General features: G+C 70.0%; 2 protein-coding genes across 2 annotated transcripts; one reads left to right on the top strand and one right to left on the bottom strand.

Annotated features, from left to right (window-relative positions):
- Positions 1-644: 644 nt before the first annotated feature.
- On the top strand, positions 645-14,283 carry FAM171A2 (family with sequence similarity 171 member A2). Its single transcript, XM_063354659.1, has 9 exons — positions 645-866; positions 5,045-5,272; positions 7,682-7,774; positions 7,918-8,076; positions 9,087-9,263; positions 9,428-9,544; positions 9,713-9,839; positions 10,972-12,273; positions 13,951-14,283. The coding sequence occupies exons 1-9, from the start codon at positions 767-769 to the stop codon at positions 14,003-14,005; spliced, it is 2,358 nt and encodes a 785-aa protein (XP_063210729.1). The 5' UTR covers positions 645-766; the 3' UTR covers positions 14,006-14,283.
- A 156-nt stretch (positions 14,284-14,439) lies between these two features.
- On the bottom strand, positions 14,440-24,319 carry GRN (granulin precursor). Its single transcript, XM_063354636.1, is given in 15 exon segments — positions 14,440-14,612; positions 14,703-14,996; positions 16,150-16,398; positions 17,725-17,892; positions 17,894-17,974; positions 18,966-19,214; positions 20,005-20,102; positions 20,211-20,316; positions 21,477-21,583; positions 21,697-21,838; positions 21,919-22,022; positions 22,127-22,211; positions 22,334-22,411; positions 22,513-22,623; positions 24,195-24,319. Coding segments are annotated over 14 exon segments (1,971 nt in total). The 5' UTR covers positions 22,603-22,623; positions 24,195-24,319; the 3' UTR covers positions 14,440-14,492.
- Positions 24,320-25,216: the final 897 nt, after the last annotated feature.

Below are 25,216 nucleotides of genomic sequence, written 5' to 3'. Positions count from 1 at the left end.
ATGTGAATACAGTACCCGGGTCAGTGCCGGGATGCCGATGTGGTACCGGGGGTGGGTCCTGGGATGCCGGTGCGGTAGCAGGAGCAGTGCCGGTACCGGGTCAGTGCCAGGATACCGATATGGTACCTGGGTCAGTGCTGGGATGCTGGTACCGAGTGCCGGGGTCAGTGCCGGGATGCCAATACGGTACCGGGGTCAGTGCCAGGATGCCAGTGCCGGTACTGGGGTCGGTGCTGGGATGCCAATATGGTACCGGGGGACAGTCCCGGGGTGCCGGTACCGAGTGCCGGTACCGGGGTCAGTCCTGGGATGCCAGTGCTGGTACTGGGGTCAGTGTTGGAATGCTGATATGGTACTGGGGGTGAGTCCTAGGATGCTGGTGCCGGTACCATCAGACCCGGGATGCCGGTACAGTATCAGGGTCGGTGCCGGTACCCGGGTGAGTGCCGGGACGCCGATATGGTACCGGGGGTCGGTCCCGGGATGCCGGTGCCGGTACCGGGGGGGATCGATGCTGGTACCCGGGTGGGTGCCGGGATGCCGATACGGTTCCGAGGTCAGTGCCGGGATGTCGGTGCCGGTGCCGGGGGTGGGTCGGGGGTTGCGGGGCGGTGCCGGGGGTGGGGGCCGGTGCCGGGGCGGGGCGGGCGGCCGTGCCCGGCGGCTCCGGCAGGTGGAGCCCGGTCCCCGCGGCGGCGGTGGCGGCGGGCGGAGCGGGCCGGGCCGGGCGGGCCGGGGCATGGCGGGGTAACGGCGCGGAGCCACCATGCGGCCCCGCCGCCTCCTGCCGCCGCTGCCGGTGCTGCTGCTGCTGGTGGCCGCGGGCGGGCGGCGGGCGCGGGGCGCGGCGGAGCCGGGAGCGCACGGTGAGAGCGGCCTTTGTGTGCGGGGGCGGCGGTGGAGGCGGCGGGGGGGGGGGAAGGCGCCCACCCCCGCCCCGACCTCCCCCTCCCCGGCCCCTCCATCGACCCCCAGCCCCGCCTGACTGACCCCCATCCCGCCGCGGAACGACCTCCCCCCCCCGCCATCCCCGCTGCCCGCCCCCCCCCAGGTGGCCGGCCGGGGCCGTCTGTCCCCCCCCGCCCCGAGCCGAGTCCGTCCATCCCCCGTCGTCCCCCCCCACCCCACCCCAACCCAACCCCGGGTGTCTGTCTGGCAGCCCCCCCCCCGCCCCCCCCCCTCCGCCCCGGTCTGTGCGTCCGTCTCCCCCCTCCCCGGGCGGTTCTGGGCGTAAGGTGCTGGGTGGGGGGGGGGTCCTGGGGGTGCAGGAGGGTGGGGGGAGGTTCTTGGTGGTGCCGTGGGGTGCAAATGGGTGTGTGGGGGGGATCGCGGGCAGGGCTTGGGGGGGCAAGAGGGTGGGGGTGGTCTGTGGCTATGGGGTGCGGGGGGTGGGGGGGGGCCCGGGCAGCAGCAGGGGGTGCAGGATGGTGGGTGGGGGTCGCAAGCCAGGGCGGGGAAGGAAGGTGGGGGGGGGGTCCTGGGCAGAGCTTGAGGGTGCAGGAGGGTGGCTGGGGGTCCCAGGCTGTGGGGTGCAGGAGGTTGGGTGGGGGGCCTGGGCAGCACCAAGGAATGCAATACGGTGGGTGGGGGGTCCCAGGCCAGCGGGTGCCAGGATGGATGTGGGGGCGGTCTTGGACAGAGCATGGGGGGTGCAACATGGCGGTGGGGGGGGAGTGCCAGGCCATGGGGTGCAGGAGGGTGGGTGGGGGTCCTAGAGAGAGCTTGGGGGTGCGGGAGGTCGGGTGGGGGTCCAGGTTATGGGGTACAGGAGGGTGGGTGGGGGTCCTAGAGAGAGCTTGGGGGTGCGGGAGGTTGGGTGGGGGTCCAGGTTATGGGGTGCAGGAGGGTGGGTGGGGGTCCTGGGTAGCACCGGGGGATGCCACATGATGGGTGGGGGTCCCAGGCCAGCGGGTGCCAGGATTGGGGGGGGAGGTCTTGGACAGAGCATGGGGGTGCACCATGGTGGGTGGGGGTCCTAGAGAGAGCTTGGGGGTGCAGGAGGTGGGGGGGGGGGGTCCTGGACAGTGCCAGGGGGTGCAACATGGTGGGTGGGGGTCCCAGGACAGCGAGTGCCAGGAGGGCTCGTGGGTGGGTGGGTGGGTGGGGAGTCTTGGATAGAGCATGGGGGTGCCACATGGTGGGTGGGGGTGCCAGGCCATGGGGTGCAGGATGATGGGTGGGGGGTCGCAGCCATGGGGGTGCAGGATGATGGGTGGGGGTCCTAGAGAGAGCGTGGGGGTGCAGGAGGTTGGGTGGGGGTCTTGGGCAGCACCAGGGGATGCAACGTGGTGGGTGGGGGTCCCAGGCCAGGGAGCACAGCAGAGAGGGTGGGTGGGTGTGTGGGGGTCTTGAGCAGCACCCAGGGGTGCAGGACGGTGGGGGGGGGGGTGCCCATCCCGGGCAGGGTGGGGGGTCACCCCATTGCAGGCCCAGGTGGCAGGCAGGGTGGGCCTTGGGGGGCAGCGTGCCACTTTGGGGTCCCCGTGGCTCCCGTGACACCCCCCCACCTGCACCCCAAACCCTGTGCCAGGGCGAGGGGTGCCCAGAGGGTGAGATGGGGGGGGGGGGGGGGGCAGTGGGGTGTGGGGGGGCATCCCTGACCCCGGCACAGCCACGGCCCCCTCCTGCCCGCGCTGGCTCAGCTCTCTGTTGGTGTCACCCGCGCCCGTCCCCGGGGGTGGCAGTGGTGACAGGGCACAGGGCTGGGTCCCGCTCCCCCCTCCCATGGCCTGCTCCCCCCCCCCCATCATGGAGCCATGAGGTCAAACTGGGAGGCACTGGGAAGCCGGTTGGACGGGGGGGCGCAGTGTGCCCCGTGGTGGCCGTGCCACCGACTGGGGACCTCTTGGTGGTGGCTTGTGCCCGTGGGGGCAGAGAATGGGGAGGGGAGGGGAGGTGGGGGGGGGCGGCTGTGCCCCCGGCGCTGGGGGGGTGGCACTTTGGTCCCCCCCCTTCTCCATAGGACGCCAGGGGGTGGCCGTTGGTGCCAGCTGTCCCCCAGCAGCTGTGGGTGGCCGGCATGTGGCCGCGGGGACATTCCTGCCCCCTGGGCGCCGCCTGTCCCTGCTATGTGGGGGGACGCCCCCAGTGTCCCCCCCCAGCCAAGCCCGACCCCCCCCCCCAGCGCCTCGCCGAAGCAGCTGCTGCAAATTCCTCCCCTTGCCCGTTGCCACATCTGGGCAACATCTGGGCTGGGGCGGGGCGGGGGGGGGGAGTTGGGGTTGCCCGGTGGCGTGGGCTCTTTTGGGGGGGCAGGATGCTGCCAGGGGTGGGGGTGGGGGGGGACACGGGGTCCCAAAAGCGCCCGGGGGCCGTGGGATGAAGGAGGTCGTTGCCAGGGTGACGGCGCCCGAGCCGGGCCGGCTGCCAAGGGCTGCGGGCTCATGCGCAGGATGGCGCCCGCACGGGGGGTGGGGGTGCGGGGAGGGGGCTGGGGGCACGGGGGGGGTCCCCCCTCCAAGCTGTGCCCATCCCAGCATCAGCGACTGGGGTGGGGGACCCATCCCTGGGCCGCCGGTGGGGCCCACCGGGGTGGAGATCCCCCAAACTCGTGACACGTGTGAGCTGTGCCCTGAGCGGGGATGGCCCCGTCTGGCCCCTTTGCAGGGAGGGTTGGGGGGGGGGGTGGGGGGGGTTGGGGAGGGAGATGGCTGGGTGCACCCACCCACCGGGGCACGGCACCCCGGGGCGATAACCCCCCCTCCCCGTCCACCCGCTGCCGGGGGGCAGAGGGTGGGCACGGAGAGGGGCACAGGGATGGTGCCCGCACCCCCCAGCACGGTGCCCGCTGTCCCGCTGGGATGGCGCCCGGCATCCTACTGGGATGGTGGCCACAAACCTGCCAGCTGCCCTGCTGGGACGGTACCTGTGACCTTACTGGGGTGGTAGCCGTGACCCACCAGGATGGATCCCACCATTCTGCTGATATGGGCCCCACCACCCTACTGGGATGGTGCCCATGACCCACCAGACTGGGTTGGTGGCCATGACCCACTGGGCGGGTCTCACCACCCTGCTGAGATGGTGGCCATGACTCACCGGGATGGGTCCCACCATTCTACTGATATGGGTCCCACCACCCTCCCGAGATAGTGCCCATGACCTGCCGGGATGGTGCCTGTGACCCACCAGACTGGGGTGGTGGCCATGACCCGCTGGGTAGGTCCCACCACCTGCTGGGATGGTGCCCATGGTCCAGCAGAATGGTGCCCATGACCTGCTGGGATGGTGGCCATGACCCACCAGTATGGGTCCCACCACCCTGCTGGGATGGTGCCCATGACCCACCAGGGTGATGGCCATGACCAACTGGGATGGGTCACACCATTCCACTGAGATGGGTCCCTCCACCTGCTGGGATGGTGCCCATGACCCACCACTATGGTGCCCATGATCTACCAGACTGGGATGGTGCCCATGACCCACTGGGTGTGTCCCACCACCTGCTGGGATGGTGGCCATGACCCACTGGGAGGGTCCCACCATTCTGCTGGGATGGTGCCCATGACCCACCATGATAGTGCCCATGATCTACCAGACTGGGGTGGGGGCCATGACCCACCAGGATGGGTCTCATGACCTGCCGGGATGGTGCCTCTGACCCACCATGATGGTACCCATGATCTACCAGACTGGGGTGGGGGCCATGACCCACCAGGATGGGTCTCATGACCTGCCGGGATGGTGCCTCTGACCCACCATGATGGTACCCATGATCTACCAGACTGGGGTGGGGGCCATGACCCACCAGGATGGGTCTCATGACCTGCTGGGATGGTACCTATGACCCACCGGGAGGGTCCCAAAACCCTGCTGAGATGATGCCCCTGACCCACCAGGGTGGTGGCCGTGACCCACTGGAAGGGTCCCACCATTCTGCTGGGATGGTGCCCACGATCTACCAGACTGGGGTGGTGGCCACGACCCACTGGGAGGGTCCCACCACCCTGCTGAGATGGTGCCCCCCACCCCATCCACCGGGCACGTGCTGGGGGGGTGTACCCGTGTGGGGTGGCACCCATGCGTCACCCGTGTCCCCCTGCAGAGGTGCTGCTGAAGGTGCAGGTGTACGAGAGCGGGACGCTGGCCCCGCTGGCCCAGGCCACCCTGGAGGTCTTTGGCAACCGCAGCTCGCTGGCGGCCGGCACCACCGACCACGAGGGCGCCGGCGTCCTGCCCGTCCCCTACCGCCTGGGCACCTGGGTCCTCGTCACCGCCGCCCGCCGCGGCTACGTCACCGCCTCCGTCCCCTGGCGCGTCAACAAGCTGCCGCGTGAGTCACCGGGACCCCCCCCCCCCCCAGCCCTTATGGGGGACCCCAGCCCCTTACTGGGGGGCTCCGAGTCTTTACTGGGGGGGCTCTGAACCCTTATTGGGAAACCCAAACCCTTACTGGGGGGCTCTGAGTCCTTACCGAGGACCCTGATCCCTTACTGGGGGGCTCTGAGCCCTTACTGGGGACCCCAATCCCTTACTGGTGGGTCTCTGAGCTCTTACTGGGGACCCCACCCCCTTACTGGGGGCTTCTGAGCCCTTATGGGGGGGTCCCAACCCCTTACTGGGGGGCTTTGAGCCCTCATTGGGGACCCCAATCCCTTACTGGTGGGTCTCTGAGCTCTTATTGAGGGGTCCAATCCCCTACTGGGGGGCTCTGAGCCCTTATTGGGGACCCCAGTCCCTTACTGGGGGGCTCTGAGCCCTTATTGGGGACCCCAATCCCTTACTGGTGAGTCTCTGAGCTCTTATGGGGGGTCCCAACCCCTTACTGGGGGTTCTGAGCCTTTATTGGGGATCCCAGTCCCTCACTGGGGGGCTGTGAGCCCTTACTGGGGACCCCAATCCCTTACTGGTGGGTCTCTGAGCTCTTATGGGGGGTCCCAACCCCTTACTGGGGGTTCTGAGCCTTTATTGGGGATCCCAGTCCCTTACTGGGGGGCTCTGAGCCCTTATTGTAGACCCCAGTCCCTTACTGGTGGGACTGGAAGCTCTTATGGGGGCTCCCACCCCCTTACTGGGGGATTCCGAGCCCTTATGGGGGGGTCCCAACCCCTTACTGGGGGGCTCTGAGCCCTTATGGGGGGACACAACCCTTTATTGGGGGGGACCGAACACTTACGGGGGACCCCAACCCTTTACTGGGGGACCCCAAGCCCTTCCTGGGGGGCTCTGAGCCCTGTTGGGGGGAACTGGTCCCTTACTGGGAGCCTCAATCCCTTATGGGGGCCCCCAAGCCCTTAGTGGGGTCCCTCATTCCTCACTTACTGGGGGGGGCGGGGGGGGGGGGGGCTCCAATCTGTAACTGAAGGGCCATGATCCCTTACTGGGGGCCTCTGGTCCCTTACTGGGGACCCCAGTCCTTTACTGGGGACACAAAAGGGCTTTTGGGGAGGGGGTCGGCTGTGTCCTGGTGACCCCAAAGTGCCCCATCGTGGGGTGGAGGGATGGGGGGGGGGAGCACCCTGGGCTGGGCGCCAGCCCGTGTCCCCAAGGGCCATGGCGGGGGTGGGGGGGGGGAGCGCGTCGATGGGGTCACCTTGCTGGGGGGGTGGGACACGTGGGAGCGCTCAGCGGGGGGGGGGTGCGGGGATAGGGGTGCGGAGATGGGGGGTGCGGGGATGGGGGTGTGAGGATGGGGGTGCGGGGATTGGGGGTGCAGAGGGATGGGGGTGCAGGGAAGGGGGGGTGCAGTGATGGGGGGTGCGGAGATGGGGGGGTGCGGGGATGGGGGTGCGTGGGGATGGGTGTTGCAGGGATGGGGTGCACGGGGATGGGGGGGGTGGGGATGGGGGGTGCAGAGATGGGGGTGTGCAGGGGTGGGGTGCACGGGAATGGGGGGTGCGGGGATGGGGGTGAATGGGGATGGGGGGGTGCAGGGGGATGGGGGGTGCGGGGATGGGGGTCTGGAGATGGGGGGCTGTGGGAACGGGGGTGCGTGGGGATTGGTGTTGCGGGGATTGGGGGTGCGGGGATGGGGGTTGCGGGGATGGGGGGTGCAGGGTTGGGAGTGCAGGGGTGGGGGGGGCGGGGATGGGGGGGTGCAGGGTTTGGGGGGCAGGGATGAGGGGGTGTGGGGATGGGGGTGCGGGGATGGGGGTGCATGGATGGGGTGCAGGAGGATGGAGGGGTGCAGGGATGGGGGTACGTGGGGATGGGGGGTGAACAGGGATGGGGGGAGTGCAGGGATGGGGGTGCAGGGGTGGGGTGCACGGGGATGGGGGGTGCAGGGATGGGGGTGTGGTGATGGGGGGGCGCAGGGATGGTGGGGTGGAGGGAAGGGGGGTGGAGGGATGGGGGTGCGGGGAAGGGGGGTGCAGGAATGGGGGGGTGCGGGGAAGGGGGGTGCAGCGACGGGGGTGTGGTGATGGGGGTGCGGGGATGGGGGGGTGTAGGGATGGAGGGTGCAGGGATGGGGGTGTGGTGATGGGGGGGCGCAGGGATGGGGGGTGCACGGGTATGGGGGTGTGCGGTGATGGGGGGGGTTCAGGGAGCTGGGGAGTGCAGGGGGATGGGGGGGTGCAGGGATGGGGGGCGCAGGGATGGGGGTGTGGTGATGGGGGGGCGCAGGGATGGGGGGTGCAGGGCTGGGGGTGCGGTGATGGGGGGGGTATTTTTGCGTTCCCCCCCAACACTCCCCTCCCACCCCCCACCCCCCCACCCTCACCCCCCCCCCCGGTCCTTGCAGTCTACGCCTCCATCAGCCTCTACCTGCTCCCCGAGCGCCCCGCCACCCTCATCCTCTACGAGGACCTGGTCCAGATCCTCCTGGGATCCCCAGGTGAGCCACGGGGATGGCCGGGGCGGGGGGGGGACACACACGACATGACACGCCGCCGCCCTCGGGGGCTGCCACCCACCTCGTGTGTGTCTCCGTGTGTGTGTGTGTGTGTGTGTGTGTGTCCCCTCTCTCTCTCTCCGCAGGTGCCCGGGGGCAGCCGTGGGCGCAGTTCCCGCGGCGGGCGGCCCGCTTGCCCCGCAGCTCCACGTACAGCCAACTCGCCGCCTCCCTCACGGCCGCCACCGGCCCCAGCCTGGCCCGCGCCTTCCCCGCCTTCCTCGGGGCCGAGCAGGACGGCAGCGGTACGGGGACCCCCGGCACCTTTGCCGGTGACACAAAGCTGGGGAGAAGGGGGGGTGTGGGGGTGGTGGTGGCTGTCACACCGGCAGGCTGTGCCGCCGTCCGGAGAGACCTGGACGGGCCGGAGAGTCGGGGGGAGAGGAACCTCACGAGGTTCAAGAAGGGCGAGCGCGGGGTGCTGCACCCGGGGAGGAACAACCCCCCGCACCAGGACAGGTTGGGGGTGACCTGCTGGAGAGCAGCTCTGGGGAAAGAGACCTGGGAGTCCTGGGGGGCAACAGGGTGACCATGAGCCAGCGATGGGACCTTGTGGCCAAAGAGACCGATGGCATCCTGGGGGGCATCGAGAAGAGCGTGGCCAGCAGGTGGAGGGAGGTTCATCCTCCCCCTCTGCTCTGCCCTGGGGAGGCCACGGCTGGAGCTCTGGGGCCAGTGCTGGGCTCCCCGGTTCCAGAAGGACAGGGAAGTGCTGGAGAGGGGACAGCAAAGGGCCACCGAGATGCTGAGGGGACTGGAACCCCTCTCTGATGGAGAAAGGCTGAGGGATTTGGGTCTCTTCAGTCTGGAAAAAAGACGGCTGAGGGGGGATCTTATCAACGCTGATAAATACTGAAAGGGGGGGTGTCAGGAGGATGGGGCCAGGCTCTTCTCAGTGGTGCCCGGGGACAGGACAAGGGGTAACGGGCACAAACTTGCCCCTGGGAAGTTCCATCTCAACAGGAGGAGGAACTTCTTTGCTGTGAGGGTGGCAGAGCCCTGGCACAGGCTGCCCAGAGAGGTGGGGGAGTCTCCGTCTCTGGAGCCATTCCAACCCCGCCTGGCCGCGTTCCTGTGCCACCTGCTCTGGGTGACCCTGCTCTGGCCGGGGGTTGGAGGGGATGAGCTCCAGAGGGCCCTGCCAGCCCCGGCCAGTCTGTGACACCAGGGTGGGGACACCCCATAAGGTCACCCCCACACCCCGCGAGGTCACCGTCCCCCTGGCTTTGTCGTCCCCCCCCCCACCTTCCCACAGCCAATGCCACCTGGCTGGAGCTGGCGCCCGTGGCGGCTCTCAGCGTCCACCTCTTCACGGGCAACGGGACGGAGGTGCCGCTGGCCGGCCCCGTCCACCTCTCCATCCCTTTGGCCCCCGACGCCGGGCCAGTGGTGGCCACCAGCGTGCCAGCCTGGAGGTTTGACCCCAAGAGCGGTGAGCGGAGTTGGGGGGGTGGCGGGGGTTGTGGCGGTGGTGGGGGGGGGGGGGCGGTGTGTGGCGGCGGTGGGGGGTGATGAGTTTGGGTTGGGGGAGGGAGGTGGAGGGTGTCTCAGCCCGCTGTGGGGCCGGGGGTGGGGGACGGATGTGTCTCCCCGCAGGGCTGTGGGTGCGTAACGGGACGGGGCTGATCCGTAAGGAAGGCCGGCAGCTCTACTGGACCTTCGTCTCCCCCCAGTTGGGATACTGGGCAGCGGCTCTGCCCTCCCCCAGCACAGGTAGGGTGACACCCATGGGTGCCCCTGGCTGTCCCTGGGGGCGGGTGGCAGCACCCTGTGTGTGGGAGGGGAGAGGACACCTAACCCATGGGGTGCTGGTGGTGGGGGGGGTGCCCATGCCCCATCCGACCCCACCGTCCCCCCCGTTCCCCCCCCCCCCTTACCCAGGGCTGGTGGCCACGGCGGCGGGCGTGACGGACATCACCACCTACCACACCATCTTCCTGCTCACCATCCTGGGCGCGCTGGCCCTGCTCGTCCTCATCCTCCTCTGCCTCCTCATCTACTACTGCAGGTCAGCGCCCCCCCTCCCAGCCCCGCGTCCCCGGGGTCCCTGCCATGGCTTGGGGGGGGGGTGGGGGGCACACTCACTGCCCGCCTGGCACCCATGGGCATCCTATAGCTGGGTATAGGGGGGGCAGCACCCGCCTGGCACCCTAGAGCTGGATATGGGGGGGAACACTGCCTGCCTGGCCCCCTTGGGTGCCCTATAGTTGGTTGGGGGGGGGGCACCAGCGTTCCCTGACACCCCTGGGTGCCCTATAGCTGGCTATGGGGTGGATGCTGTCTGCCTGGCACACCCCCCCCCCTCCCCCATCCTATAGCTGCCTATGGTGAGAGACACCACCCCATGGCACCCCCCCGGTGCCCTATAGCTGGCTACATGGGGAGGGGGCACCACCCCCTGGCACCTCTGGGTGCCCTATAGCTGGCTTTGGAGGGGGGGCCACCCCTGGGCACCCTATAGCTGGCTTGGGGGAGGGGGGGCACCACCCCCTGGCACCTCTGCGTGCCCTATAGCTGACTTTGGGGGGGCCCCACCACTTCCCAGCACCCCCAAGAGCCCTATAGCTGGCTTCTGGGTGGGGGGGCACCACCCCCTGGCACCTCTGGGTGCCCTATAGCTGGCTTTGGAGGGGGGGGGGCACCCCTGGGCACCCTATAGCTGGCTTGGGGGAGGGGGGACACCACCCCCTGGCACCTCTGCGTGCCCTATAGCTGACTTTGGGGGGGCCCCACCACTTCCCAGCACCCCCAAGAGCCCTATAGCTGGCTTCTGGGTGGGGGGGCACCACCCCCTGGCACCTCTGGGTGCCCTATAGCTGGCTTTGGAGGGGGGGGGCACCCCTGGGCACCCTATAGCTGGCTTCTGGGTGGGGGGGCACCACCCCTTGGCACTTCTGGGTGCCCTATAGCTGGCTTTGGAGGGGGGGGGGGCACCCCTGGGCACCCTATAGCTGGCTTCTGGGTGGGGGGGCACCACCCCCTGGCACCTCTGCATGCCCTATAGCTGGCTCCCAGCACCCTTGAGAGCCCTATAGCTGGCTTTGGGAGGGAGGGGCACTCCCCCTTGGGGCACCCCTGGCCACCCTATAGCTGGCTTGGGCGGGGGCCCCCCCCCCCCGTCCCCCACCGTGTCCCCGCAGGCGGCGGTGCCTGAAGCCGCGGGCGCAGCACCGCAAGCTGCCGCTGCCGGGGCCGCTGGAAGCCGCCCGTCGGGATCAGGCCACCTCGGTGTCCCAGCTGGACCTGCTCTGCGCCGCCAGCCACCTGGAGACGGCCTCCTCGGGGGGGGACACCGACCTCCCCACCCCCGCGTTACCCCCTCCGGCACCCCGGGATCTTCCCACCCCTCGTCCGGACTTTTTCCAACCTCCGGTTCCCCCCCAGTTACGTGCCGGTCCCCGTACCCCCGCCGGCACCCTGGCCCCCCGTCGCCGTCAACCCCCCGCCCCGGAGGACTATGGCCGCCCCGGCGAAGCCTTCGGCCTCAGGGCCGCCCGCTCCGTGGACGGGCTGCAGCCCCCCGACGAGCACCCCCGGGGGACCCCCGCTTTCCCTCCCCGGCCTCCCTCCCCCCCACTGTTTTCCCGTTACGGGGGGCAGCCCAACGAGCACCCCCTGCCCGACCCCCCGCCTCGCCCCCCATCGCTGGCTCCCCCCGGTCCCCTCCTCCTCTGCGGCCCCCTGGAGCGGGGCGGGGGGCCGGAGGACGTGTACCGGGGGGTGATGCCCACCCTCCTCATCCCCGCTCGCTACATGCGCCTGGCCCCCGGCGAACCGGAGGGTCCCCCCGAAAGCGAGGGGGGACCCGGTTCGATGGCGGCGGCGGCGGCGACGGCGACGACAGCCGCCCCCCCGCCCCCGGCTTCCGCCGGGCAAGCCTTCGAGGAAGGGGAAAATTGGGGAGGGGGGGGTCGCGCCCCCCAACCCGTCAGCGGCTCGGTGGCCATCCCGGTGCTGCTGGACGGGTCGGCGGTGGCCCAGCTCAACGGGGAGCTGCAGGCGCTGGCGGGGCAGCAGTTGTTGGAATTGGGGGGGCCCCCCCCGCCGAGAGCTTGGTTCGTCTCCTTGGACGGCCGTTCTTCCCAGGTCCGCCATTCCTACATCGACCTGCAGGGCGGCGAGAGGGGCTCCGGCCCCGCGCCCCCCCCGCGCCTCCCCCGGGGGCCAGTGGGAGGCGGGGGGGAGGACGGAGGGTCCCGACCCCCCCTTCCCGTCGCCTCCCCCGAGGACAGCTCGCTGGCCCCCTTGCTGGAAGGGGGGAGCGGGGGGCGGCGCGGGGGGGGCAGCGGGCGCAGCAGCGCCAGCGAAGCCCCCCGCGACTCCCTGACCAGCCCCGAGGAGGAGGCGCTGGCCGAAGGGGGCGAGGGGGGGGACGAGGGGGGCGACCGTAAAAGCCCCTGGCAGAAGCGGGAGGAGCGGCCGCTGATGGTCTTCAACGTCAAGTGAGTGATGGTGGGGGGGGGTCCTTTAGCCCTTTGGGGGGGCGGGGGGGAGATGGGGGACCCCGGGTGGGTGGGGTGGGGTGGGATGGGGGGGGGGGACCCTGCTGTTGTCACCTCGTCCCACCACCATCCCATCCCATCCCACCACACCAGCCCAGCCCACCACTGTCCCAGCCCACCACCATCCTCTTGCCACCGTCCTGTCCCATCACTGTCCCATCTCACCGCCATCCCATATCCCAGCCAGCCACCATCCCATCCCACCACCACCATCCCATCCCACCATCATCATCCCTTCCCACCACCACACCACACCATCCCACCACTGTCATTCCATCCCACCGCTGTCCCACCACACCATCCCATCCAGCCATCATCTCATCCCACCCCACCACCACCCCATCCCACCGCTGTCCCATCCCATGGCCATCCCATCCAGCCATCGTCCCATCCCACGGCCATCACATCCCATCCCATCCCACCACTGTCACCCCACCACCATCCCATCCCACCGCTGTCCCATCCCACCACCATCCCATCCAACCATATCTTATCCCACCACTGGCATCCCACCCCACCACCACCACCCCAGCCTGATGCCATCCTGTCCTATCACACCATCATCATCATCCCACCACCATCCCATCCAGCCACCATCCCATCCCACCCCACCACTGTCCCCCTTCCTGCCATGGTCTTCTCCCACCACTGGCCCATCCTGCCACCATCCCATCCCATCCCGTCCCATCCCACCCCACCACTGGCCCATCCTGCCACCATCCCATCCCATCCCATCCTATCCCATCCCATCCCATCCCTGTCCTGTCTCATCCCATCCCATTGCCATCCCCATCCCAACTCATACCCATCCCATCCCCATTCCCATCCTGCCACCATCCCATCCCATCCCATCCCATCCCATCCCATCCCATCCCCATCCTGCCACCATCCCATCCCACCCCACCCCACCCCATCCCATCCCATCACTGTCCTGTCCCATCCCATCCCATCCCACCACTGTCCTGTCTCATCCCATCCCATTGCCATCCCCATCCCAACTCATACCCATCCCATCCCCATTCCCATCCTGCCACCATCCCATCCCATCCCATCCCATCCCATCCCATCCCATCCCATCCCATCCCATCCCATCCCAATCCCCATCCTGCCACCATCCCATCCCACCCCACCCCACCCCATCCCATCCCATCCCATCCCATCCCATCACTGTCCTGTCCCATCCCATCCCATCCCACCCCATCCCATCACTGTCCCATCCCACCCCATCCCATCCCATGCCTCTCACCCCACCCTGCCCCAGCCCTCGTCCCTGTGTCCCCCCCAGCCAGCCCCACTCCCCCCCCCCATCCCACCCCCCGCGCTGTGCCTTGCCATGGGAGGGGGCAGAGGGACAAGCCCCAGGTCACCTTTGTCCCCATGTGGTTGGGAGCCCCCCCCCGCCCCCCCCCGGGTATCGTGTATGTCCCCCCCTCCCTGTGCCACCAGGCTCTGTCGCATGGGGTCCTGCTGCCCTGTCCCCCCCCCATGCCATTGCCATTCACCTCCCCATCTTTTTTTGGGGGGGGGGAGCGGGCGGGAATGAGAACTGCATGTCACCCCCATGCCCCCCCCCCCCCCGCAAAGTCCTGAGGCACATCCCCTCTTGTGTCCCTGCAGGACAGGGGGGGCCGGCAGTGCCCCCCGGGCCAGCGGTGCCTCCAAGCTGCCATAGGAGCAGGGGGGGGGACCCTGTTGCCTGTGTGTGTCCCCCCCCCTCAACCTCGTGTCCCCCCCCCGCCTTGGCTTTGGATTTTAATCGTGTTTCTAAACGTTTTCTACGTGGCGAGGACGAAGAGGGGACAGCGGGGGCCGGGCTGGCGGGGTGTGTGTGTGTGTGCGGGGGGGGGGAACATGGGGACTCCCCCCCCCGCTTCGGGCACCGCCTGCCCCTGGCCGGACTGGGCAGGGACCCCCCCCCACCCCCCGCCCTGCGCGTCCCTGCCCGTTCCTTAGATGGCATTAATATATTAAAATAAAAAAAAAAAAACGAAAAAAAAAAAACCAAAACCCCCTGTCTCTGCTTCTTGCCTCAGTTTCCCCCCCCCGCCCCCCCCCAAAAAGGAGCCAGGGGACGGCGGGGGGAGGAGGGGGGGGGTGTTTGTCCTAGAACCCTTTTATTGGGGTGGTGGCACCCGGGGGGGGGGGTGTCCCCATGGCGCTCAGAGCAGCACCCGACGGGGCGCGGGCAGGTCCCAGCGCTGGGGGCTGCACCCCTGGCCCCCCCGGCTGCAGCGGGACCCCCCGGGGCAGCAGTGCCGGCCGTCGGAGCAGCAGGAGCCCTGCGGAGACATGATTTGGGGGGGGGGGGGGGGTTAAGGCATTGGGGGTGATGCCACACAGCCCGCCCCCCCCCCCCCCCCCCCACTAACCTGGGTGAAGGGGCAGCACCCCCAGGAGCCCCCCCGGCTCTGGCAGCACCGTTGGCGAGGGCGGCAGGAGTTGGCAGCGTCGCAGGGGACGGTGGCCCCCGGCTGGGTGCTGGTAGCCCGCAGGAGGGCTGGGGCGGGGTTGGGTGGGCGGTGGGGGGGGGCGGGTAGGCGGAGGGGGGGGGCGGGTGCCGGCAGCAGGGGGGTGGGTGCCAGCAGCTTCTCGCAGCTCTGGGCGGCCACGTTGCAGGTGTAGCCCCGGGGGCAGCAGTGCTGGTGGTCCCTGCAGCAGACGGCCTGCGGGGGGGGGACACACACGACAGGATGGGCTCAATGAGGAGGGGACAGGCGTCCGGGTGCCATCCTGACACCCCCCCCCCCCCCGCCCCGCCCCGCCGTGTACCACCCCCCCGCCATTCGCACACCCAGCAGCCCCCCCCCACCCCGGTCCTCACCCTGTCCCCCAAGGTGCCCCCAGAGACCCCATGGAGGGTGGGGGGGGCAGAGTGATGGAGATGGGGGTGCCCCCAGAGTCCCCATGGAGGGGGGGGGGGCCAGAGTGATGGAGATGGGGGTGCCCCCAGAGTCCCCATGGAGGGTGGGGGGGCAGAGTGATGGAGGTGGGGGGTGACCCAAGGTGCCCCCAGAGTCCCCATGGAGGGGAAGGGGCCAGAGTGATAGAGATGGGGGTGCCCCCAGAGTCCCCATGGCGGAGGGGGGGGGCAGAGTGATGGAGATGGGGGGTGACCAAAGGTACCCCCAGAGCTCCCATGGAGGATGGGGGGCGGGGGGGCAGAGTGATCGAGATGGGGGTGCCCCCAGAGTCCCCATGGAGGGTGGGGGGGCAGAGTGATGGAGATGGGGGGTGACCCAAGGTGCCCCCAGTCCCCATGGAGGATGGGGGGGGGCAGAGTGATGGAGATGGGGGTGCCCCCAGAGTCTCCATGGGGGGGGGGCAGAGTGATAGAGATGGGGGTACCCTCAGAGACCCCATGGCAGGGGGGCAGAGCAATGGAGATGGGGGTGCCCCCAGAGCCCCCATGGAGGGGGGGGTGCAGAGTGATGGAGATGGGGGTGACCCAAGGCACCCCCAGAGTCCCCACGGTGGGGGGGGGGCAGAGTGATAGAGATGGGGGTCTCCCAAGGCACCCCCAGCATCCCCATGGGGGAGTGGGGGGAGCAGAGGGATGGAGATGGGGGTGTCCCAAGGCGCCCCCAGAGTCCGCATGGGGGCGTGTCGGGGGGGGCAGAGTCCTGGAGATTGGGGTGTCCCAGGTCCCTGATGCCACCCCCCCAAGCCCTATTTGTCCCCTACGGGTGACACGCCACTGTCACGCTCTGCCCCCAACACCCCCCCCCCATACCATTCCCAACCCCTCGTGTCCCAGTACAGCCCCCCCGCCCCCCCCCAACCCTGGCCCCTCCAAAGGACACCCCCCCCCCCCCAAACCTGCTCCAGGGGGCAGCACCCCCATGTCCCCGAGCTCAGCTGGCAGCACGTGTTCCCGTCGGGACAGCTCGTCTCCTCGTCACACCGCACGTCCCCCCCACGGGCCACCACGGCCCCTCCCCGGGCCAGCGCCGGGCTCTTCTGCAGCCAGGGCCGGCGGCCCCCCCCCTCCTGCAGGCAGCTGCCCCCCGCCGGGTCGCAGGTGTAGCCCTGGGGACAGCAGTGCACGTGGTCGGGGCAGCAGACGGCCTGGGGGGGCGACAAGGAGGGGGGGGGAGGATCAGAGCAAGTCACCCCCCGGGACACCCAGCTCCACGCGTGGGGACACCCAGGGGACAAAGCGGGACCCTCCTGCCCTCCCTTGTCCCCTCTGCCCCCTCCCAGCCTGCCTCCATCCCTCCTTTGGGGGGGCTGCATGGGGATAACCCCCCTCCACCACCCTTGTGACCCCCACAGCGGGACACATGAAGGTCCTCGAGCAACCCGGTGGCCTCGTGTCCCTTCACCACCTCCTGCCACTGGAGCCCCAAACTGGTCCCAGTCAGCAGAGGGCTCTGAACAGGGGACACAGCAAAGGCGACCGCTGTCACCCCCCCAGTGCCATGGGACACCAAGGTGGGGGGAGCCCTGCGCTGGTCACAGCCCTCCTGGGGGACAGGGGACAATGGCCCTCATGCCACCCAGGGGGACAGGAGACCTTCCTCACCCTTCGAGGAGCAAGGGGACGTCTGGCATTGTCCCTCCTGGGGACAGGGGACAATGGCCCTCATGCCACCCAGGGGGACAGGAGACCTTCCTCACCCTTCAAGGAGCAAGGGGACGTCTGGCATTGTCCCTCCTGGGGACAGGGGACAATGGCCCTCATGCCACCCAGGGGGACAGGAGACCTTCCTCACCCTTCAAGGAGCAAGGGGACGTCTGGCATTGTCCCTCCTGGGGCACAGGGGACACTGGCCCTCATGCCACCCAGGGGGACAGGAGACCTTCCTCACCCTTCAAGGAGCAAGGGGACGTCTGGCATTGTCCCTCCTGGGGACAGGGGACATCGGCCCTCACCCCACCCAGGGCACAGGGCACATCTGCCCCGTCCTGTGGGGATGGGTCTGGCCTGGGGACAGGAGGTGGCAGTGCCCAGCGGAATGTCCCCATGTCCCCACGCCCCGGGTTCCAGCTGCTCAAGGTCCTCACGTCGGGTGACCCCCAGGTCTCAGCCCAGACCAGGTCCCTCCGCTCCCCTGGGTGCACCATCCTGGCCCCCCACCCCCCTGGGGACCCCAGCATGTCCCATGTCCCATGTCCTCATCCCACCCAGGGGACATCTGCCACATCGAGCAGACTTGGGTCTGGGGACAGGTGGTGGCGGTGCCCGGCTGAACGTCCCCACGTCCCCAAGTCCCGGCCTCCAGCTGCTCAGGGTCCCTCGAGCCATGTCCCCCCCAACAAGGACACCCTGGGCCGCCCCCAGCTCTCGGCCCCCGCATGCACCGCCCTGACCCCCCCACGCCCCTGGGGACCCCAGCACGTCCCCGTCCCCGTACGGGACCCCCTGTCCCCGTGGGCAGGGCCCCCCCAAACCTGCTCCAGGGGGCAGCACCCCCAGGCCCCCGAGCTCAGCTGGCAGCACGTGTTCCCGTCGGGACAGCTCGTCTCCTCGTCACACCGCACGTCCCCCCCACGGGCCACCACGGCCCCTCCCCGGGCCAGCGCCGGGCTCTTCTGCAGCCAGGGCCGGCGGCCCCCCCCCCTCCTGCAGGCAGCTGCCCCCCGCCGGGTCGCAGGTGTAGCCCTGGGGACAGCAGTGCACGTGGTCGGGGCAGCAGACGGCCTGGGGGGGCGACAAGAGGGGGGGGAGGATCAGAGCAAGTCACCCCCCGGGACACCCAGCTCCACGCGTGGGGACACCCAGGGGACAAAGCGGGACCCTCCTGCCCTCCCTTGTCCCCTCTGCCCCCTCCCAGCCTGGCTCCATCCCTCCTTTGGGGGGGCTGCGTGGGGATAACCCCCCTCCACCACCCTTGTGACCCCCACAGCGGGACACGTGAAGGTCCTCGAGCAACCCGGTGGCCTCGTGTCCCTTCACCACCTCCCGCCACTGGAGCCCCAAACTGGTCCCAGTCAGCAGAGGGCTCTGAACAGGGGACACAGCAAAGGGGACCGCTGTCACCCCCCCAGTCCCATGGGACACCAAGGTGGGGGGAGCCCTGCGCTGGTCACAGCCCTCCTGGGGGACAGGGGACAATGGCCCTTATGCCACCCAGGGGGACAGGAGACCTTCCTCACCCTTCAAGGAGCAAGGGGACGTCTGGCATTGTCCCCCCTGGGGCACAGGGGACACTGGCCCTCATGCCACCAAGGGGGACAGGAGACCTTCCTCACCCTTCAAGGAGCAAGGGGACGTCTGGCATTGTCCCTCCCAGGGCACAGGGGACATCTGCCCTCGTGCCACCCAGGGGGACAGGAGACCTTCCTCACCCTTCGAGGAACAAGGGGACGTCTGGCATTGTCCCTCCTGGGGACAGGGGACATTGGCCCTCATGCCACCCAGGGCACAGGGCACATCTGCCCCGTCCTGTGGGGATGGGTCTGGCCTGGGGACAGGAGGTGGCAGTGCCCGGCGCAATGTCCCCATGTCCCCACGCCCCGGCTTCCAGCTGCTCAAGGTCCCCACGTTGTGTGACCCCCCCAGGTCTCAGCCCAGCCCAGGGCCCTCTGTTCCCCTGGGTGCACGATCCTGGCCCCCCACCTCCCTGGGGACCCCAGCACGTCCCCGTCCCCGTACGGGACCCCCTGTCCCCGTGGGCAGGGCCCCCCCAAACCTGCTCCAGGGGGCAGCACCCCCATGTCCCCAAGCTCAGCTGGCAGCACGTGTTCCCGTCGGGACAGCTCGTCTCCTCGTCACACCGCACGTCCCCCCCACGGGCCACCACGGCCCCTCCCCGGGCCAGCGCCGGGCTCTTCTGCAGCCAGGGCCGGCGGCCCCCCCCCTCCTGCAGGCAGCTGCCCCCCGCCGGGTCGCAGGTGTAGCCCTGGGGACAGCAGTGCACGTGGTCGGGGCAGCAGACGGCCTGGGGGGGCGACAAGGAGGGGGGGAGGATCAGAGCAAGTCACCCCCTGGGACCCCCAGCTCCACGCGTGGGGACACCCAGGGGACAAAGCGGGACCCTCCTGCCCTCCCTTGTCCCCTCTGCCCCCTCCCAGCCTGGCTCCATCCCTCCTTTGGGGGGGCTGCATGGGGATAACCCCCTCCACCACCCTTGTGACCCCCACAGCGGGACACGTGAAGGTCCTCGAGCAACCCGGTGGCCTCGTGTCCCTTCACCACCTCCCGCCACTGGAGCCCCAAACTGGTCCCAGTCAGCAGAGGGCTCTGAACAGGGGACACAGCAAAGGGGACCGCTGTCACCCCCCCAGTCCCATGGGACACCAAGGTGGGGGGAGCCCTGGGCTGGTCACAGCCCTCCTGGGGGACAGGGGACAATGGCCCTCATGCCACCCAGGGCGACAGGAGACCTTCCTCCACCCTTCAAGGAGCAAGGGGACGTCTGGCATTGTCCCTCTCAGGCACAGGGGACAATGGCCCTCATCCCACCCAGGGCACATCTGCCCCGTCCTGTGGGGATGGGTCTGGCCTGGGGACAGGAGGTGGCAGTGCCCAGCGGAATGTCCCCATGTCCCCACGCCCCGGCTTCCAGCTGCTCAAGGTCCCCACGTCGGGTGACCCCCACGTCTCAGCCCAGCCCAGGGCCCTCCGCTCCCCTGGGTGCACCATCCTGGCCCCCCACCCCCCTGGGGACCCCAGCACGTCCCCGTCCCCATACGGGACCCCCTGTTCCCGTGGGCAGGGCCCCCCCAAACCTGCTCCAGGGGGCAGCACCCCCAGGCCCCCGAGCTCAGCCGGCAGCACGTGTTCCCGTCGGGACAGCTCGTCTCCTCGTCACACCGCACGTCGCTGGCTGGGGACAAGGGGACAGGCAGAGCTGGCCTGTGTGTCCCCCCACGCTGGGACAGGGGGTGGCCGCCCCCACTCCCCCGCCACCCCTTGGGGCAGGGGGGGTGCTCACCTTTGGGCAGGGCTGGCAGGGGCCGTGCCGAGGTGCAGGTGGAGCGCTCCAGGTCGCAGGTCGTCCCCTGCGGGCAGCAGTGCCGCCCGTCGCCGCAGCACACCGCCTGCCGGGACAGCCCCCGCCACCGGGGACGGCGGTGACAAGGACAGCGGGGGGCTCGGTGTGGGGTAGGTGGGATACAGGGGCACCTGGCGTGGGGTGCTCGGCGTTGGGTGCGTGGCATGGGGGGTTTGGGACAGGGTGCCTGGCATGGGGGGCTTGGGACAGGGTGCCCAGTATGGGGTGCATGGCACAGGGCGCCTGGCGTGGGGTGCTCGGTGTGGGGTGCCTGGCACGGGGTGCCTAATCCAGGGTGCTTGGTATGGGGCGCATGGCACGGGGCACTTGGGACAGGGTGCTTGGTTATGGGGCACATGGCATGGGGTGCATGGCACAGGGTGCCTGGCATGGGGTGCCTCATCCAGGGTGCTTGGTATGGGGCGCATGGCACGGGGTGCTTGGGACAGGGTGCCTGGCACGGGGGGCTTGGTTATGGGGCACATGGCGTGGGGTGCATGGCACAGGGTGCCTAAGCCGGGTGCCCAGTGTGGGGCATGGGGTGCTTGGGACAGGGTGCCCAGTATGGGGTGCATGGCACAGGGCGCCTGGCGTGGGGTGCCTGGCACAGGGTGCCTAATCCAGGGTGCTTGGTATGGGGCGCATGGCACGGGGCGCTTGGGACAGGGTGCTTGGTTATGGGGCACATGGCATGGGGTGCATGGCACAGGGTGCCTGGCATGGGGTGCCTAATCCAGGGTGCTTGGTATGGGGCGCATGGCACGGGGCGCTTGGGACAGGGTGCCTGGCACGGGGTGCTTGGTTATGGGGCACATGGCATGGGATGCCTGGTGTGGGGTGCCAGTGCAGGGTGCTCGCTATGGGGTGCCTAATCCAGGGTGCCTGGCATGGGCTGCATAGCACGGGGCGCCTGGCATGGGGTGCTCAGCGTGGGGTGCCTGGCACGGGGTGCCTAATCCAGGGTACCTGGCACGGGGTGCTTGGGACAGGGTGCCCGTTGTGGGGTGCCTGGCACGGGGTGCTCAGTGTGGGGTGCCTGGCACGGGGTGCTCGCACGGGCGGCCGGCACGGGGTGCTCAGCACGGGCTGCCAGTCCAGGGTGACGGCTATGGGACAGCTGGCACGGGGTGGCCAGGACACGGTGGTGGCCTCGATAGAGGGTGCCCGGCACGGGGTGGGTGCCCGCGGCAGGGGACCAGCACTCACGTTCTGCAGGGGACAGCAGCCGTACTGCGTCGAGGACAGCTGGCAGCAGGTCGCGCCGTCGGGACACGCCGAGCGGCCGTCGGGGCACAGCACCTGGCGCAGGGCCACTGCGGGGCAGGGGGGGGCCACAAACACACACACACAGTGTCACCCTGCCCCCCCCTCCCCCCCCCCACCTCCGCGTCCCCTCCGTGGGGACAGCCAGGAGGACGCCCCTTACCTGATGCTGGGGGCTGGCGCTTCCAGGCGGGGAATTTGGTGGCCAAGGGGATGTCACCGGCGGGTGACAGGCAGCGCCCGTGGGCCAGGTCGCAGAGGGTGGCGTGGGGACAGCAGTGCACCTTGTCGGCGCAGCACGAGGCCTGCGGGCGCCGGACACGCTCGTCACAGTGGTGGCCGTGTGATGTCCCCCCCCCAACCATGTGTCCCCCCCCCTCCATACCTGGGGCATGGGGCAGCACCCCCAGGCGCCGGTGGCCGTCACGCAGCAGGTGGCATCATCGGGACACTCGGACTGTCCGTCGGGACAGGGGACAGCGCGGGGGGCTGCGGAGAGCGGGGACGGGGTGAGGGACCCTCATGTGTCCCCCCCCCAGCCCCAGCCATGAGGGTGAGGGGACCCCCCCCCCATGTCGTGTCCCCCCCCATACCTGGGGCTGCGATGCAGGATTCCCCGTCGGCGCTGCAGCGGGACCCTCGGGGACAGCAGCGGTGGCCACCGGCACAGAGGACCCCCTGTGGGGAGAGAAGTGGTGGTGGCGGGGGGGGGGAGGTGGGAGGGCTGCGGGGGGGGGGGGGGCCGCAAAATGGCAGCCAAAGGGGGGAAACTGAGGCACGGCGAGGAGGGGGAGGCTCACCTCTGGCAGCGGGCAGCTGGCCGCGGCGGGGCATGGCGTGCCGTCCTGGCACAGCGCCACGCTGCTGGCGGGCAGGACCTGGCGGCGGGGGACACACACACGGGGGGGGGGGGTTACCCATGGGTGGCGGCACCCCCTGTGTCATCGTTCCCCCCCCCTCCACGGCGCTGGGGACTCACCGGGGTGACGGGACACGGCTGTCCCTCGGGACACGGCAGCCAGGCGCCGGCTCCGGCCAGGGCCAGCCACAGCGGCAGGAGGGTCCTCATGGCGCTGGGGACACCTGCGGGCTGCATGTGTCGTGTGTCCTGTCCCGTCCCCCCCCCACCCCCCCAGGCACCGCCGTGCCTCAGTTTCCCCACTCACAAAGCTCGGCGGGGGGGGGGGGGTGGGACGGACAGGTTTCTGTCCCGGCCCTCGCTTCCCCTTTCGGCCGGGTGCTGGGAAAGCCCCATCCCCACCATCCTCACTCGTGGCCCCCCCCCCGCCTCCCCCCACCAGGGTGGCTGCGGGTGGGGGCGCGGAGCACCCCAGGGTGCTCCGGGGGGGGGGGGGCCGCTGCGGCGGCTGATGCCCCAACCGCCGCCCGCAGCGCCCCGATAACATCTCCTTGTGGCACAGGGAGCCGGCACCGCTGGCGGGGGCGGGGGGGTGGCACACAGACACCCCCCCCCCCCCCCCGGCCAGCACCCATGGGTGCTGAGGGCTGCCCTCCCCCCCCCCCCCCCCCGCCACCCACTTCCACAATCACTTTCACTTCCCTTTCGCCATGTGGTGTGACCTATTCCCCTGTCTCCCCGCCCCACGGGGGGGGGCCAGGGGGGAGGACAGGTGCTGTGACCCCCCCACCCCCCGGGAGGGAAACTGAGGCAGACCACCGCCCCACAGCTGCCCCCCCCACACCCCCCACCGCCGGGGTACGCCGTAGGGGGGGGGTCACCGCCCCCCGGGGACCCGATGTGGGACCTCTTGGGGGGGGGGGCTGTGGGGAGGGGGGAGCTGACCCCTCGGTGTCACTGCACTGTCCCGCCCCCCCCGCCCGCCACCGGGACCCCCCCAGGGCAAGGCTGGGCCCCCCCCCCCGCCTCTGCAGGGTCCTGACCCAGTGCTCCCAGTGCCCCCCCACGGCTACTAGTGCCTCCCAGTGCCCCCCCCCCCATGACTACCAGTGCCCCCAGTGCTCCCAGTGCCCCCCCATGACTCCCAGAGCCTCCCAGTGCCCACCAGTATCTCCCACTGGCCCCCAGAGTGTCCTGTAATTCCCAGTGTCCCCAGCACCTCCCAGCGCCCCAAGGGACTCCCAGTGCCCCCCAGTGCCCTCGGGATTCCCTCCCAGTGTCCCCAGTACCTCCCAGTGCTCCCCTGACTCCCAGTGCCCCCCAGGACCTCCCAGTACTCACAGGGAATCCCAGTATTCCCAGTAACTTCCAGTGCCCCCAGGGAATCCCAGTGCTCCCAGTGCCCCCCAGTGCTCCTAGGGAATCTCAGTACCGCCAAGGAATCCCAGTACCTCCCAGTATTCCCAGCGCCCCCAGTACTTCCGAGTGCTCCCAGGGAATCCCAGGATTCCCAGTACTCCCAGGGAATCCCAGTAGCCCCCAGTGCCCCCAGGGAATCCCAGTACCTCCCAGTATTTCCAGTGCCCCCAGCACTTCCGAGTGCTCCCAGGGAACCCCAGCGCTCCCAGGGAATCCCAGTGCTCCCAGTAACCCCCAGCGCTCCCAGGGAATCCCAGTGCCCCAAGCACCCCCCAGTGCTCCCAGGGAATCCCAGTGCTCCCAGTAACCCCCAGCGCTCCCAGGGAATCCCAGTACTCCCAGTGAATCCCAGCGCTCTCGGGGAATCCCAGTGCTCGCGGTACCTCCCAGTGCTCCCAGTATTCCCAGTGCTCCCGGTGCCCCCCGCCCGGCCGTACCCGCTCCGGGTCCCGGCCCTGCCCCGCTCCCGGCCCGCCCGCCAGGGCCGCGGCGCCGGCCAGCCGCAAGCCCCGCCCCCCGTCTCCCATTGGCCCCCCGCCCCGCGTGCCCCGCTCCCATTGGCCAACGGAGGGAAAGGGGGCGGGGAGAGCACCGCCTCCTCACCCTTACCCCCCTTACCCCGCCCGCCCCGTCACGTGACGCGCGGCCACATGACCGCAGCCCCCTGCGATGAGTCCGCCAGGCCTCAGCCCGGGGGGGGGGGGGGGGCGGCTCGACCCGCACCCCAGGGCGGCCCCTCTCCGGGGCACGGGGCCCTGTGACCCGCCCCCCCCCCCCCCCCCAGGGCAGCCCCCCCCCAGACCACCCCCCCCCAGACCACCCTCAAGCCCCCCCCATCCTTCCCAACCCCCCCCAGATACCCCCCAACCCCTCCCCACCACCCCGCCCCAGCCCCTAAAAACACTCCCAAAACCCCCTCCACCCCCCCAACCTTCCCAACCCCCCCGCCAAACCCCTGCAACCCCCCCCAACCCCCCCATGTCCCACCCCCCAACCCCCTTTAAATCCCCTCAACCTCCCCCAAAACTCCCGCTGCCCCCCCCAGCCCCTCTGACCCCTTTAGTCTCCCCCAAAGCCCCCCCAGCCCCCCCCGAACCCCTTGCCAAACCCTTGCCCCCCCCAAATCCCCTCCAAAGCCCCCTAACCCGCCCTCCAGCCCCCCCCATAAATGCCCCCCTCCAAACACCTTCATCTCCCCCCCCGAACCCCCCCCCAATCCTCTCTGAACTCCCCCCCGCCAAACCCTCAAGACCCCTGAGTCCCCCCGAACCCCCCTCCAACCCCCCCCAAACTCCCAACCCCCCCAAACCCCCCTCCAACCCCCTAAAAAGCTCCCACCCCCCAAGTCCCTCCCAACCCCCCCAAAAACTCCCACCCCCCAAGTCCCTCCAAACCCCTCTAACCC

This window comes from Chroicocephalus ridibundus, chromosome 17, assembly GCF_963924245.1.
Source record: "Chroicocephalus ridibundus chromosome 17, bChrRid1.1, whole genome shotgun sequence".
NCBI lineage: Eukaryota > Metazoa > Chordata > Aves > Charadriiformes > Laridae > Chroicocephalus > Chroicocephalus ridibundus.
This window is presented reverse-complemented; position numbering and strand designations above follow the sequence as displayed.

Excerpts from the sequence above, each read along its gene's own strand:
- FAM171A2 (XM_063354659.1), top strand. The coding sequence starts at position 767 with ATGCGGCCCCGCCGCCTCCTGCCGCCGCTGCCGGTGCTGCTGCTGCTG. Across the intron at positions 5,273-7,681 it reads GCGCGTCAACAAGCTGCCGC|TCTACGCCTCCATCAGCCTC; the intron begins GTGAGTCACCGG and ends CGGTCCTTGCAG. Across the intron at positions 8,077-9,086 it reads GGCCGAGCAGGACGGCAGCG|CCAATGCCACCTGGCTGGAG; the intron begins GTACGGGGACCC and ends ACCTTCCCACAG.